Genomic DNA, 13,425 nt, shown 5'->3' with positions numbered 1-13,425 from the left:
TTTTTAAATCTATGTTCTTTTGTTTTTGGATCAAAAAACGGACTACTAACTACAATGTTTGCTTTTATTTGAAGATGGATGAAATGAACGAACTATTGGTAAGATTGTTACATTATGTTCCCTTTTCAATTTCGCTATATGGATTTGGGTTGCCAATCTTTGATGGACTAATTTGTTCATGATATATGACTAACAAACAAAACATGAAAAAAATAAACTTCACATAGTCCCTAGGAATTGTTAAAGAATGACCCCTACAGGTAGCATCAATTAAGGTGCGTATTCATTTTTTGTTGTGTTTATTTACTAGAAGCTAGGTTTTAGTTAGATTCATGGTTGATTTTGTTATTGTGAAGTGTCAGCTTATGTTGTAACATCATGTTTTGGATCGTCCGTGATTAGGGTTCGTGGGCTGCAACCCGGGCATGAGGAAGTCTCGGGGTTGCGACGAGTTTCTAGAAGTGTAGGGCATCTCTTCACCTTTCTGTGGATATGAGGTTCATTGGAAACGAAGTTATATCGAGGAAGCACCAGAAGTTTGAAGTTTTGGCAGGATTAATCCCTATTTTAGAAAGGTGGCAGCTGAGTACGCATAGCGTACGTATATGTACGCTTAGCGTACTCATGTGCATGATTTTTAACCGGAGCCACCTAGTACGTTGGGTGTACTAGGCACTGAATGAAAAACCCTAGTTGAGGGGTGTCCCTATATAAAGAATGAGATGGCCTCATTCTTGGCCACCATCCTCATATTGCAAACCTTCTTAAACCCTAAACCTTCGTTCATGGAGATTGTGAGTGCATTTGAGAGCCTTTGAGTGTTTTTGTGTGTTCTTGGAGTGAAGAAGAAGCTTTGGAGAAGAAGGAGTGATAGTCCAGGCCCTTGGATCTGAGCATATCTATGTTGGGAGCTTCATATAGAGGTATAAAGCTTCAAACTTTCTCACTCTTTTGATTTGTGCATCTTAGTAGAGTATTTTAGGGTTTTGTCCCCAAACGTTGTAGACTTTATGAGATATTGATCTCCAGAGACTTTGATCAACCCCTTTGAGTGTATTTAGTAGTGTAATGTCATAAAAATCAAGACTTGGACGTTGGAATCAAGCCATGCATGAGATATAAGCATTTTGTAATAGAAGAGTGAGAGTTTTCTGTGTTGGTGACCTTATCAGCCATCCAAAGTCTTAAAGTCATTGACTTTATGGAGTAAGAGCCATTAGGGAGTCTAGATCTGGGATTTGAGTTAATGTCTTAACGGGTTAACACCAAAGGAGTAGGAAAAACAATCATGGTCGTACGTTGAGCGTAATTCCAATGTGCCCTGCGTACTGACCAAGTGTCCCCGAGGGCCAATCTGGATTCGTGAGTACGCTAAGCGTACCAAGAGATGTCTTATGTGCTTATCTGTGTATTGTGATATTCTGCATTAGGTCTTTGTGATTTATGTTGAGTATTATTATTATGAGCTTATTTAGTTCAGACCGGAGGGTCCACCTGAGTTGTGGGACCGGAGGGTCTCCACTAGAACACATTAACTGGAGGGTCGTATTGAGTTAGCCTCGAGTGGCTAATGTGATGTGTATGGTATTTTGGGTAACTCACTAAGCTTCATGCTTACCGTGTTTTAGGTTTTTCTCAAGATCGCGGGAAGACACCGACTTGATTGTACACACCAGTGAAAGAGTTGTGTTTTGAGGATCCTAGATTAGAATCAAACATTATGGAGTTGCGATTTGTAAATTAAATAAATGAGATTTTTGTGAAATGTGTTATGAGAATTAAGTGATTTTAAATGAAAATTTTGTTTGAAAATTTACGATGTTACAAGTTGGTATCAGAGCCTTGGTTTGAAGGATTCGGATGCACCTTCGGGTATGTCTGGACTCAAACTAGGGATTTGAGAAAAACATTCAAAAGAAATGAGTTTTCTAAAGCGAGCAAGAGTTTCTTAGAGAAAACGAGAAGGAGCAGTGTGTACAATCAGCCAGATCCCGAATGGTGATTTCCCAAAATACCCTTACTTATTTCTGTTATGAGTTATTATTGAGATATTAGTGATGCATGCTAGAAGATACGCTAGGTATTTCATATATTAGGGCTAGAGTTGCTTGATTTGTGATGCCTTAGCCTAGGAAATGTTGTTATCTGTGATGTACTTTGAGTATGTGCGGAGTACGAGTATCTAGTAGGAATCTTTTAGAGAGAGCTTTGAGTAGAGGAGTAATCTATGAGAGATGCCTAGATGAGCATTAGAGAAGCCTACTGAGGGAGTAGTTAGATAACTGCGAGACATAGGGTTGCTTGAGTTCGGTGATACCTTTTGAGTGTGAGTAGAACAAATAGATTTGTAACCTAGAGTGGTTTTACATGCTGGTGGAGATTATTCGATGCATGAATGTTGCTTGCTACGTGCTTTGTGGAACTCTTAATGATGGAAGTCAGCTACTACGTGAAAATTACGATATTTAGGAGGTAGATGGGTGGCATCATAAGGAGTTCTTCAGCAGTTGATGGCAAAGAAGTGTGAGTGTAACATCCAGATTCCTAGGTATTTCGTTTTTTAACCTTTTATTTTGAGTTAAAGAGAGGGATTCGACCAGTTGACGCCTAGAGTCGTCGAGTAGGATCGCGATTCTCTGACTGGATTAATGAATGGACTCGACGAGTCGGCTAGGTGACTCAATGAGTCTGTGCTGGCGGCAGAACCCCTAAATCTTTAGGCCTATGCCCTATTTAAAGGCCTTTATGGCCTTCATTTGCGGCCACTACACCCCCGAGAAACCCTAGAGAGCGGAGAGAAAGCTTGTAGAGCAAGAGGAGGGAGAATAAATAATTATTTGGTGTGTTTTAGCAAAGGGAAGGAAGGATTTCGAGCTAGGATGACTTGTGGGACTCAAATCTTCCATCATTTCGTTCAGAGCTACTGTGGGAGGTAAGGATTCATGTCTATCTTCATTTAAGTAATAGATTTCATGAATCTAGGGTTTCTTCTCTTCACTTTTGGTAAGCGATCTAGTGTGTGTGATGTCCCCTTGTGATAATATTATTAGATCTGGACCTTGAGAGGTCCAGAGAGTCCCTATTTTTTAGCTTTATGCAATCCTTTATAAGTTTTGGTGCCTAGGTTATCATATAAAGGGTTATTTTGGCATATAGAGATGATAGTGTGATGCATGGGCCGAAAGTTCGAACCTTTACATGACTTTTGGGTGCTAGAAGGTTAGATCTACTAATTTGAGAAGCAGATCTGACCTCAGAAGGTCTTTTGAGTGTTGCCATGGAAGGAACTCGCCGAGTCCATAAGGGGACTCGACGAGTCGAGTCGGGTTGCCCCGAGATTCATGACCATAGGTAACCCGTTGAGTGGAAGGTTCGCTCGACGAGTCGAGTAAGGTTTAGATAGACTCAGAGGACACGCTTGGACTCGCCGAGTCACCTATGTGCACTCGATGAGTCTGTTCAAAGTTGACCATTGACTTTCGTTGATTTTTAGGGTTAATTCAATGTTTGGTTTGAATCATTGGAGGGGTAAAATGGTCTTTTACCCTTCTGAGAGAACTTAGAGAGGGTTTAGTCTAGCCTTTGATAGTTGTATTGATTAGAGTAATTGTTCCATGTGATTAGGCGGAGGCTAGACCAGTATTACCGAGTTCAAGATTTACCGAGTTACCCGAGGTGAGTCTTCTCACTATACTTTACCTAAAGTGGTAATTAGAGCTATGTGATAGAGTCTGTTGTATGCTATTATATGATGTGATATCTATGTGATTTTGTACTATATGTGATTCAGAGTTTACAGAGTTAGGACCGAAGGGTCCACAGAGTTAGGACCAGAGGGTCCACAGAGTTATGGGACTGGAGGGTCCCACTGAGACACTTTGACCAGAGGGTCATACAGAGTTATAGCCTCGAGTGGCTAATATGTGTTGTATGTGGTATTTTGGGGAGCTCACTAAAAATTTATGCTTACAGTGTTATGTGTTATGTGTTTCAGGTACTAGTGACAATTGCGGGAAGGCGCCGGCATGATCGGTACACACAGACCGAGGATTTTATTTGTGATCTTAGGATATGTTTTAATTGATGACATTTATTCAACATGAGATTTAAGAATGTTTAAATGATAAATATGTTGCTTGAAAAATGATAATTTGTTTGAAAAATTTACGTCGTTACAAGTTGGTATTAGAGCCTTGGTTTGAGGGATTCGGACACACCTTCGGGCGTATCTGAACTCAAACTGAGGATTTGAGGAATTTTTCGCAATAAAACAATTCTTCTAAAAAGAATAAAAGGTTTTGAGACAAGAAGAACAGAGCAGTGTGTACGGTCAGCCAGCGCCCGAACGGTGATTTCCCAAAATACCCTTACATTATGTGTTATGAGATACGCTATGATATGTTATGCATGCTGGAGTAGGCTAGGTACTCATATTAGGACTAGAGTGGCCTGATTTGTGATGTCTTAGCCTAGGAGATTTCTGCTACTATGAGATGTTTGAGAGTGATTAGGTAGCAGCGAGGAGTGTATGAGAGGTCTGCTATAGGGTAGCCTATGCATAGCAAGGTTAGAGTACTTGTGATCTGGGATCCTAGGAGGAGGACTTGGGGTGAATACTGATGCGGTGTGGACGGTAGTATAAGGGCCTGTACTACTGGAAACACTGGATCAGTGCGTAGTCCAAGTAAGAATCCTTAGGGTAATGAAGAGCAAGTAGGGTTGACGTTCTCTTGACTGGTGTTCAGGTAAGTTTTAACCCTGTTGCAACACCACATCATTCCCAAACACAAGTTGGTCACATCTCGAATGAATATAGTTGATCAGGCTAAATTGATCCTAGCTATGATTACATAACTGTTCGGGTTGACGACAGTGCCCAACCTTTAAATACTTTTAGTTCTGTTCTCCTCGTGACACTAGTTCTATTATGTACATGTATGAGCAAGTAGGTATATATTTATAACTTGAAGTTATATTCTCAAATATATCATTATCTAGAGCACTTAAGCCCCATTGTATTTATAGTTGTATATCTTTTATCGGTTGATAGACTTAGTTCACTATAAACAATGCTCTGATACCAATCTGTCACACCCCAAAATCGGAACGGTGGAAACATTTGGTGGGTGGAGGACGACATGTTAAGTATCACGAGATATGTATATGGTAAGCAAGTAATAAACAATCATTTTATTTCAAAAGAAAGTGTTTACAATGTGTGCTCACAAAACATAGAATTCATACACAAATAACAAAATAAGACTTGAAGCTATAATGCTCCATCTTTTGAATCCCCAGCACGAGCACCTATCTAATAGTCTCTTGAGAATACAAGTTATTTGAAAGAGTTGATCAGCAATTAAGCTGGTGAGTTCATAAGATTTTAGTGATGTGAGTAAGTTGTAAAATGTTGTTGAAAATGTATATGTAAAAGTGGTGTAAGTTGTAAGTTCTGTTTTGAAAAGTTTGCTTGTTCCAATAGAAAATCCTATATTTCCTACTTGAATGAAAGTTAAGTAAAATGACACTACAAGCCTTTCTATGGGTACTAACTGGGTACAAGTTATATATACCTCAGAGTAAACAAACAATCGATTGTGCGCATTTGCCCTAAGCTCACCACCCAACGGGGACAAAAAGTAAGGCAGATAGCACACATCCCATTGGTTGTTGGATCATTGTCATATATAACCCTGGTCTATTCACTTGTTACTCATGGAGTTATTTGTAATGGTTCCTTTATATCTAATGAGAAGTTCTTTTAAGAAAACCTATATTTCTTATAGTAAAATATTGACCATAGTGACTACTTTTATAATAGCTTTGTTTATACTGCTATATATAATCTGATATCGGGTAGAAAGTTAATTGGGTGAATCTGCCCTAAGTCCACAACCTAACGGGGAATAGGAGGAAAGGCGGAAAACACCCATTTAACTACCTATTGGATATTAGTTTTATATATCAACATGGTGTGTAAACTAAGGTATTATAGAGTTATTCACCTAAAGTCTTTAAAATTGTACTGGCTTAATAAAATGGATTAAGCCCTTAACTGGGAAATCTCTAGTTTTGTATATCAAAAGTACTGACTTTGAAAAGTATGTTTTGTACTAGAAAAACTGCACTTCGACTCTCTGTCCTATAACCTGATCCATACTTGGTACCCTTATGATGACTTAATGTATACTAAGCATAAATATATATAGATTCGGGTAGATAATAGATTAGGGGAACTCGGTTCAAGACCACAATCCGATGAGAACAGGCAATGAAGCGAAAGCACACATCCTATTAGCTGTCGGAATCTATTAGTATATATGTATTCTGTAGTGTATACATTAAGGAATCATAAAGCTAGCACTATGATCCTAAACTTTAATCGTAGCCATCTACGAAGGCATCTTCTGTTCTAAGTTAAGCCCGACTGTTCCTTTGTCAAATGTAAAGTATATTATTCCTAGTTTATAACTATCTTGACTAGAAAATAGGTCAACTTTCAAGTGGTACCGACACTTTATGAAAGTAATGGAAGAAGTAAGTACACAGGTGTCGTTTATAATGACCTGCGGATGTACTAATAACCTAAAAACAAATTTGTTTTATTACGGTCATAATGTGAAAGCTACAACCCCTACTAAACGCTCTTACGTAAAGAGATTAAGGGAACTAAACGCGACTCCAGCAATCTCTTGCAAGCCGTGTAATTCACATTAAAGTTATATGATCATGTATACCCAATATAACTATCACTAATGCGTTAGTGATTCATTGGTATAATTAGATCCTGTCTGTGTGTTCTCATGCTATAGCAACCTAACTTGTTTGTTATGTTCTGTTCTGGTATTGTTTGATTCTCGTCACTATTTGTTCTGTTATGGTATTGTTTCCTTGTGAGCTTCATTGTAGTAGAAGTAATGAATAGCATTCTCCTAAACTATACCTATAATAGTTTACTAATGCTCTACTTGGACTGTTACTGGAAAGACTCCTTTCTCTACTAAGTTATGCTTGTACTTTAATAACGGAGTTTTGTATAACTATAAAGTAACATAACCTTAAACCAGTTTTGAAATGTTTTGACAACTTATAAATAACATAAGTAACATTTTGAAAGATGTTTAACAACAAACATTTACACAATTACCATTGTGTTCAACCTGTATTCCCCCCCTAAAACAGTTAAAATAGTTAAAAGATCCATTACGGGGTATGAACTCACCTGATGTGGGTGATTCAAACGGGTATGCGCATATGGATGAGAAGTTCCACGAATGAAGTCTCGAGACACAATAAGTCCTAAATGACATATATGGACACATATTGATATGAATATAGTGTTTATAACAACTATATGAAAGGAAACACCTTCCGGGACTAGGAAACACCTTGACCAAGTGTTGGAATCACATGTGATTCAACATAGGAAGGTATAAAGGCACTCACATGAGTTTACTACCATGGTTTTACGGCCCAAGGGAGTTTATGGCCGTAAACTCATGGTTACTCTTGGGTAAGTGCAAGTTTGAGGGCTATGGGATGATTTAGGGACCTTAGCTCTACCCTAGGATGAGGTAAACCACATTCTTTGTAGTTTTTGAGGTGTTCACGGCCCAAATGAGTTTACAACCATAAACTCATGGCTATTTATGTTTATGAGGGTCCTAAAGGTCACAATGAAGCATCCTAAATTCAAGTCTAAGCCTTTGGAAGTGTTAGTGGCATCATAACACCCTTAGCTTGAGTTTTCGGCCCTTGGACCATATTGGCTTGAGTTTGCGGCCGTAATCACCTATGGGTGATGGTATTTTGATTGTTTTGAGTCCTAAACACATCAAGGTAATGTGCTAGGCTAGTCTCTTGGCTTAAGGAAGGCATTTAGGGCATTTTGGCACCATAAAATGGAGTTCACGGCCCAAGAACATCCTTGGCCGTGAACTCACTTCTTGCCCTTGTTTCTTAATGATTTTGAGGTCTAGACATGTCAAGGGTAGTTCCATGTTTGGTTCCCAGGTCTATAGGGACATCGGGCACACTTTTGGCCCCAAATTTAGTGTTCACGGTCCAAGAGGATCTTGGGCCGTGAACACCATTTCCTTGGTGTTCTTTGATGATTTTCATGTTATTTATGCACATATAACACTTTAATACACTCTAGTATCGAAGTACTTACAATTCGGGGTGATCGGTTGAAGATCCTTGAGAGAGAAATCGGGTTTTCTCTAGTTGGAAATGTAAGAAATGAATTCAAAATGGCTAAGTTTTTCTTATATAGTCTTGAGGGTTTTTGGTCGAAATACCATTTTTGGACTGTAAATTCCAAACTCTTGAAGTTTTGGACACTTATTGTTACGTAATAAACCCTAGGGTATCCTCTCTCCTGATATCTCTTGATGTACTATCTTTAAAACACTCAAACTTATTCCAAAAAGCTTGAAAGTTAGCAGAAACAGTTTTGACTTCTATTGAAGTGGATGGTTGTACATAATGGAAAGTTTTGGGTTGTCACACCATCACCATCACCATCACCACCATCATCATCATCACCACCATCATCACCATCATCATCATCACGAACATCATCACCATCATCATCTTCATCATCATCATCATCACCACCACCACCATCATCATCATCATCACCACGACCACCACCATCATCATCATCACCTCCATCATCACCACCACCACCACCACCATCATCATCGTCATCACCAACATCATCATCATCATCACCACCATCATTATCACCGCCACCATCATCACCATCATCATCACCATCACCATCACCATCACCATCACCATCACCATCACCATCACCATCACCATAATCATCACCATCACCATCACCATCACCATCACCATCATCATAACCATCACCATCACCATCATCATCATCATCATCATCATCATCATCACCAACATCATCACCATCATCATCTTCATCGTCATCACCACCACCACCACCACCATCATTATCATCATCATCATCATCATCACGACCACCATCACCACCACCATCATCATCATCACCACCACCATCATCATCATCACCACCATCATCACCACTACCACCACCACCATCATCATCATCACCACCATCATCATCATCATCACCATCATCATCATCACCATCATCATCATCATCATCATCATCACCATCATCATCACCATTATCATCACCATCAGCATCAGCATCACCATCACCATCAGCATTACCACCATCATCATCACCATCATCACCATCATCATCATCAACATCATCATCACCAACATCATCACCATCATCATCACCACCACCACCATCATCATCATCATCACCACCATCATCACCACCACCACCACCATCATCATCATCGTCATCACCGCCATCATCATCATCATCACCACCATCATCACCACCGCCACCACCACCATCACCATCACCATCATCATCACCATCACTATCACCATCACCATTACCATCACCATCACCATCACCGTAGCTATTTATTTCCGTAGCAATTTCGTAGGTATTTATTTCCGTAGCTATTTAGTTCCGTAGCTATCCACTTCCGTAGCTATTTTGTAGCAAATCTGTAACTATTTATTTCCGTAGCTATTCCGTAGCTATGGTAGCCACGGAAAGTTCCATAGTTATTTCGTAGCTAATCTGTAGCTATAATTTAGCCACGGGCCATTATGCTACACCTATTTTTCAGTAGCAATTCCGTAGCTATTCGTTTATAGCTACGAAATAGCTACGGATTGTGCTGTAGCTATTGGACTAGTTTTCTAGTAGTGCAAAATCAATCTGAAATCCAAAATAATAATTCGGTTTTGCTGAATACCAATCCAAAATTCTGAATATCCGAACCAAATACTTTAATTCTAAATTTTCCAATTAGACAATTCGGTTTTATCCAAATAGTGAACAACCCTAGTCGCTAGTCGCTGATAGAAACGAATATATAGGAAAATTAAGGAAGAGAAAGTCGGAGATTGGCAGGTGGAGATATACTGGTGATGACGATAGAAGGGATGGGAATACGATAAGGGCCATTTGGTATATTAATAATGGATTTGAAACATAAAATGGATAGCTGGGGTCTAGCTACGAGATTACCATAGTTTTGTATTTAAAATTGGAACTATCGTGGCCTGGGATATAAAATTGGTATTTTTGGTAAAAATCTCGTTTTAGCAATGACTTTCTTTAGTAATTATAAAAACAATCTCTTCTAGGCATGATTACGTACGTGCATTAATTAATATCCGTAACTTAAATTGTGCGTACCGTTTCCTCAGAGAAAAACGTGTATTGTCTAATAATGAAAAGGCTTAGAAATATCTTATATACGGAATATGGGACATACATAAAATCCGTTTTCCAACTATATAAACGAAATAGGTCTGAAGACAGAAAAATACATCGTAAAAGATATCCAAGGTTTGAAAAGAGATGACACCACCGAAGCTATCTGTTATCGACTTTTCGTTGAAAAACCTAATCCCTAACTCAAGTTCATGGATCACAACATGCAGTGAAGCTATGCATGCGCTTGAAAAACACGGGGTTTTCATAGCCAAGTACGACGGTGTGCCTCAGGAACTTGACGACGCGATTTTCTCTGCATCACGAGATGTATTTGATCTTCCTACCGAAGTCAAAGTCCTAAGCACTTCAGATACACCATATCATGCTTACAGTGGTAAAACTCCAGTCATGCCTCTTTACGAAAGCATAGGCATTGAGAACGCAACAACTACAGAAGGAGTTGAATTCTTCACAAAACTCATGTGGCCTTCTGGAAACGAAAGTTTTGGGTATGGCTTTTTATTTTACGTCTTAAATTCAGTTACACCTAGCAAAAATAAATTTCGTTTGATTAAACACTGGTTTTTCAGTAAAAGTGCTTTGATGTTCTCCAAAGCTGTAACAGAACTATATCAGATAGTGATGCGGATGGTAGCAAAAAGCTATGGAATAGAAGAACAATGTGAGACGCTCCTTGGGTCCTCAGTTCAAAATCTTCGATTCATGAAGTACTTATGCCCTCAAGAGGATGAGGGAAATCCTCTAGGCATGCTTCCTCACACTGATATTAGTTTTATGACAATTCTTCATGACAAACAAGTAAAGGGTCTACAGATAAAGACTAAGGAAGGACAGTGGATCGAAGTTGATCCTTTGCCTTCATCGTTCATAGTCATGGCAGGTGACGTTTTCATGGTAGGTAGCAATATGTTGATTAACTATTCATCAATGTTATATATTGTATATATGTGACATTTAAGGTATTTTCATTCACTTAGGCATGGTCAAATGGAAGAATTCATGCACCGTGTCATAGAGTGATCATGCAGGGAAACCAAGAGCGATATTCGCTAGGGCAATTTACTTTTATTAGGGGTCTGAACATACAGATACCACAAAAACTCATTGATGAAGACCACCCACCACGGTTTAAGGATTTTGATCACTACAAGTACCTCCATTATCTACTCACCAGTGAAGGGATGAAATCTGAGTGCCCCATCAAATCCTATTGCGAAATTAATTGAGTTGTGTATTGTTCAAAATAAAGGTGTCACCACATCTATCTTATGTATCTTTGATCATATGTATGTCTTTTTCAAATTGTTTCTTTAATCAAGTATCATATGTATTTCTCTTGAGAAATTAAATATCCTTCTACTTTTATTCCTACAAATCCAACTACCAAATTAAATCAAAACATGTGTCATATTAGTATACTAAAATTTCATTAAGTTGTTTCTCTAATCCTGTTGTAATTACTGAATGAATATATATAATTTGTGTAAACACTTCAAAATAAAGGTGCACCATAAGCTTTAATTATTTATTTATCTATTGCTAAGGACATGTCTGGATTTGTTTATATACGAAAAGTAATTATGTAATTAATTATTTGTACTTTGAAACCATTTATGTTAATATATATATATATATATGCTTAATGTACAAACCTCTAATGCAATACCATATTTTACCGAACCGTACATTAAATAAGGTATGTTTTACTGTACTTAAATAACATATCTTAAATAAGATTTGATACTTATATAACTTGTCGAGTATGAGGTTATTATCAATGGCAACACTAAGTTCTTCATTTATCGGTGTATATCAATGAAAACTCCAATGGAGATTGACCCCACCAAATGCCAGCCACCCACCCTAGAGATCGACACCACTAAATGCCACTGGTTCTTCTTTACTCATTTATCGCTGTATTTCTAGGGTTTTAAAAGAAGTGTTTGGATCTGGAAGATCAGGAAAAATAGTTTCCGATTTGCAACACATAGCAAGCAATTACCTTTTACATAATTACATCTTTATTGTTTTTGTTTTTCATTGCTTGATTTTTCAGTGACATTTGGAAACAAAATTGTTTTCTTGATCCTCAATTTCGTTTTTATCTCTTTCCTTAAAGATTTTTGTTTTTTTATAGGTTTGCAACATATCATGAAACCACGTTGATTTTGGTTAGGTATGCTCATGTATTTTTCATATATTTTTTCCAAGTTAATTTTTATTTATGCTTCCTGGTAGATAAATGTTTGATTATTTGGGATTTTTATCATGGTTAATTGGTTATAAGCTTAATATTTGATGCGATATTGGAGGTAAAGGTGGTTACCTTCAGAGTTCACACGTTTTTAACATTTGCTTTTTGTTCATGACAATGACGAGTATGCGTGTCTGTAATTGTTTCCTCATTTATCATCTTAATTAGCTTTCAGTCCTAACTAAATGTAATTGTTGGATTACTTCTAAATTGTATTTTATGGTATTGTAACAGGTACTCTACACTAGGGCAAAGATCCAAGAAGGCCATGATGTATTAAGAGAAGTAGACAAGAAGCTTCTATTGTTTAGGTAAGTAAATAAAATTTTTGTTTACGACTCCCATTTTGGGTTTGGAGTACATTGAAAAACAACAGCAGTTAAAGAATCCGCAGATCTTCTGAAAAAAGGGTTACGGACAAAAACATCAACATCACCAAAAATTCACCAGATCAGCAAACTAGGAAAACAAAATCAAGACCATCAAATCAGACCAATGAAAACAAGACAACTAGTAATCGAGAAGTAGCCAGCACACATGAAGGGGAGAAAATGTCAAGATCCCAAAAAAAATGAAGATATTCTGAAATGCCATCACGGAAAGCACCAAACCTACGAGAACTAAGATACTGTTAATCAGTTTTTAAATCTATGTTCTTTTGTTTTTGGATCAAAAAACGGACTACTAACTACAATGTTTGCTTTTATTTGAAGATGGATGAAATGAACGAACTATTGGTAAGATTGTTACATTATGTTCCCTTTTCAATTTCGCTATATGGATTTGGGTTGCCAATCTTTGATGGACTAATTTGTTCATGATATATGACTAACAAACAAAACATGAAAAAAAT

General features: G+C 37.8%; 1 protein-coding gene across 1 annotated transcript; it reads left to right on the top strand.

Moving 5' to 3' along the window:
• Positions 1 to 10,407: 10,407 nt before the first annotated feature.
• On the top strand, positions 10,408 to 11,751 carry LOC111881476 (probable 2-oxoglutarate-dependent dioxygenase AOP1). The gene is made up of 3 exons (XM_023877865.3): positions 10,408 to 10,806; positions 10,888 to 11,212; positions 11,296 to 11,751. Exons 1-3 carry the CDS (start codon positions 10,442 to 10,444, stop codon positions 11,542 to 11,544), a joined length of 939 nt encoding a protein of 312 aa, XP_023733633.1. The 5' UTR covers positions 10,408 to 10,441; the 3' UTR covers positions 11,545 to 11,751.
• Positions 11,752 to 13,425: the final 1,674 nt, after the last annotated feature.

This window comes from Lactuca sativa, chromosome 4, assembly GCF_002870075.4.
Source record: "Lactuca sativa cultivar Salinas chromosome 4, Lsat_Salinas_v11, whole genome shotgun sequence".
In the NCBI taxonomy this organism is placed as follows: Eukaryota; Viridiplantae; Streptophyta; class Magnoliopsida; order Asterales; family Asteraceae; genus Lactuca; species Lactuca sativa.
Note: the sequence above shows the minus strand (reverse complement) of the source record. Positions and strands in the feature narration are given on the sequence as shown.

Bases quoted from the DNA above. Each gene is read 5' to 3' on its own strand.
- LOC111881476 (XM_023877865.3), top strand. From the start codon at position 10,442: ATGACACCACCGAAGCTATCTGTTATCGACTTTTCGTTGAAAAACCTA. The intron at 10,807-10,887 runs GTATGGCTTTTT...CTGGTTTTTCAG, and splicing joins TCTGGAAACGAAAGTTTTGG to TAAAAGTGCTTTGATGTTCT. The intron at 11,213-11,295 runs GTAGGTAGCAAT...TCATTCACTTAG, and splicing joins TGGCAGGTGACGTTTTCATG to GCATGGTCAAATGGAAGAAT.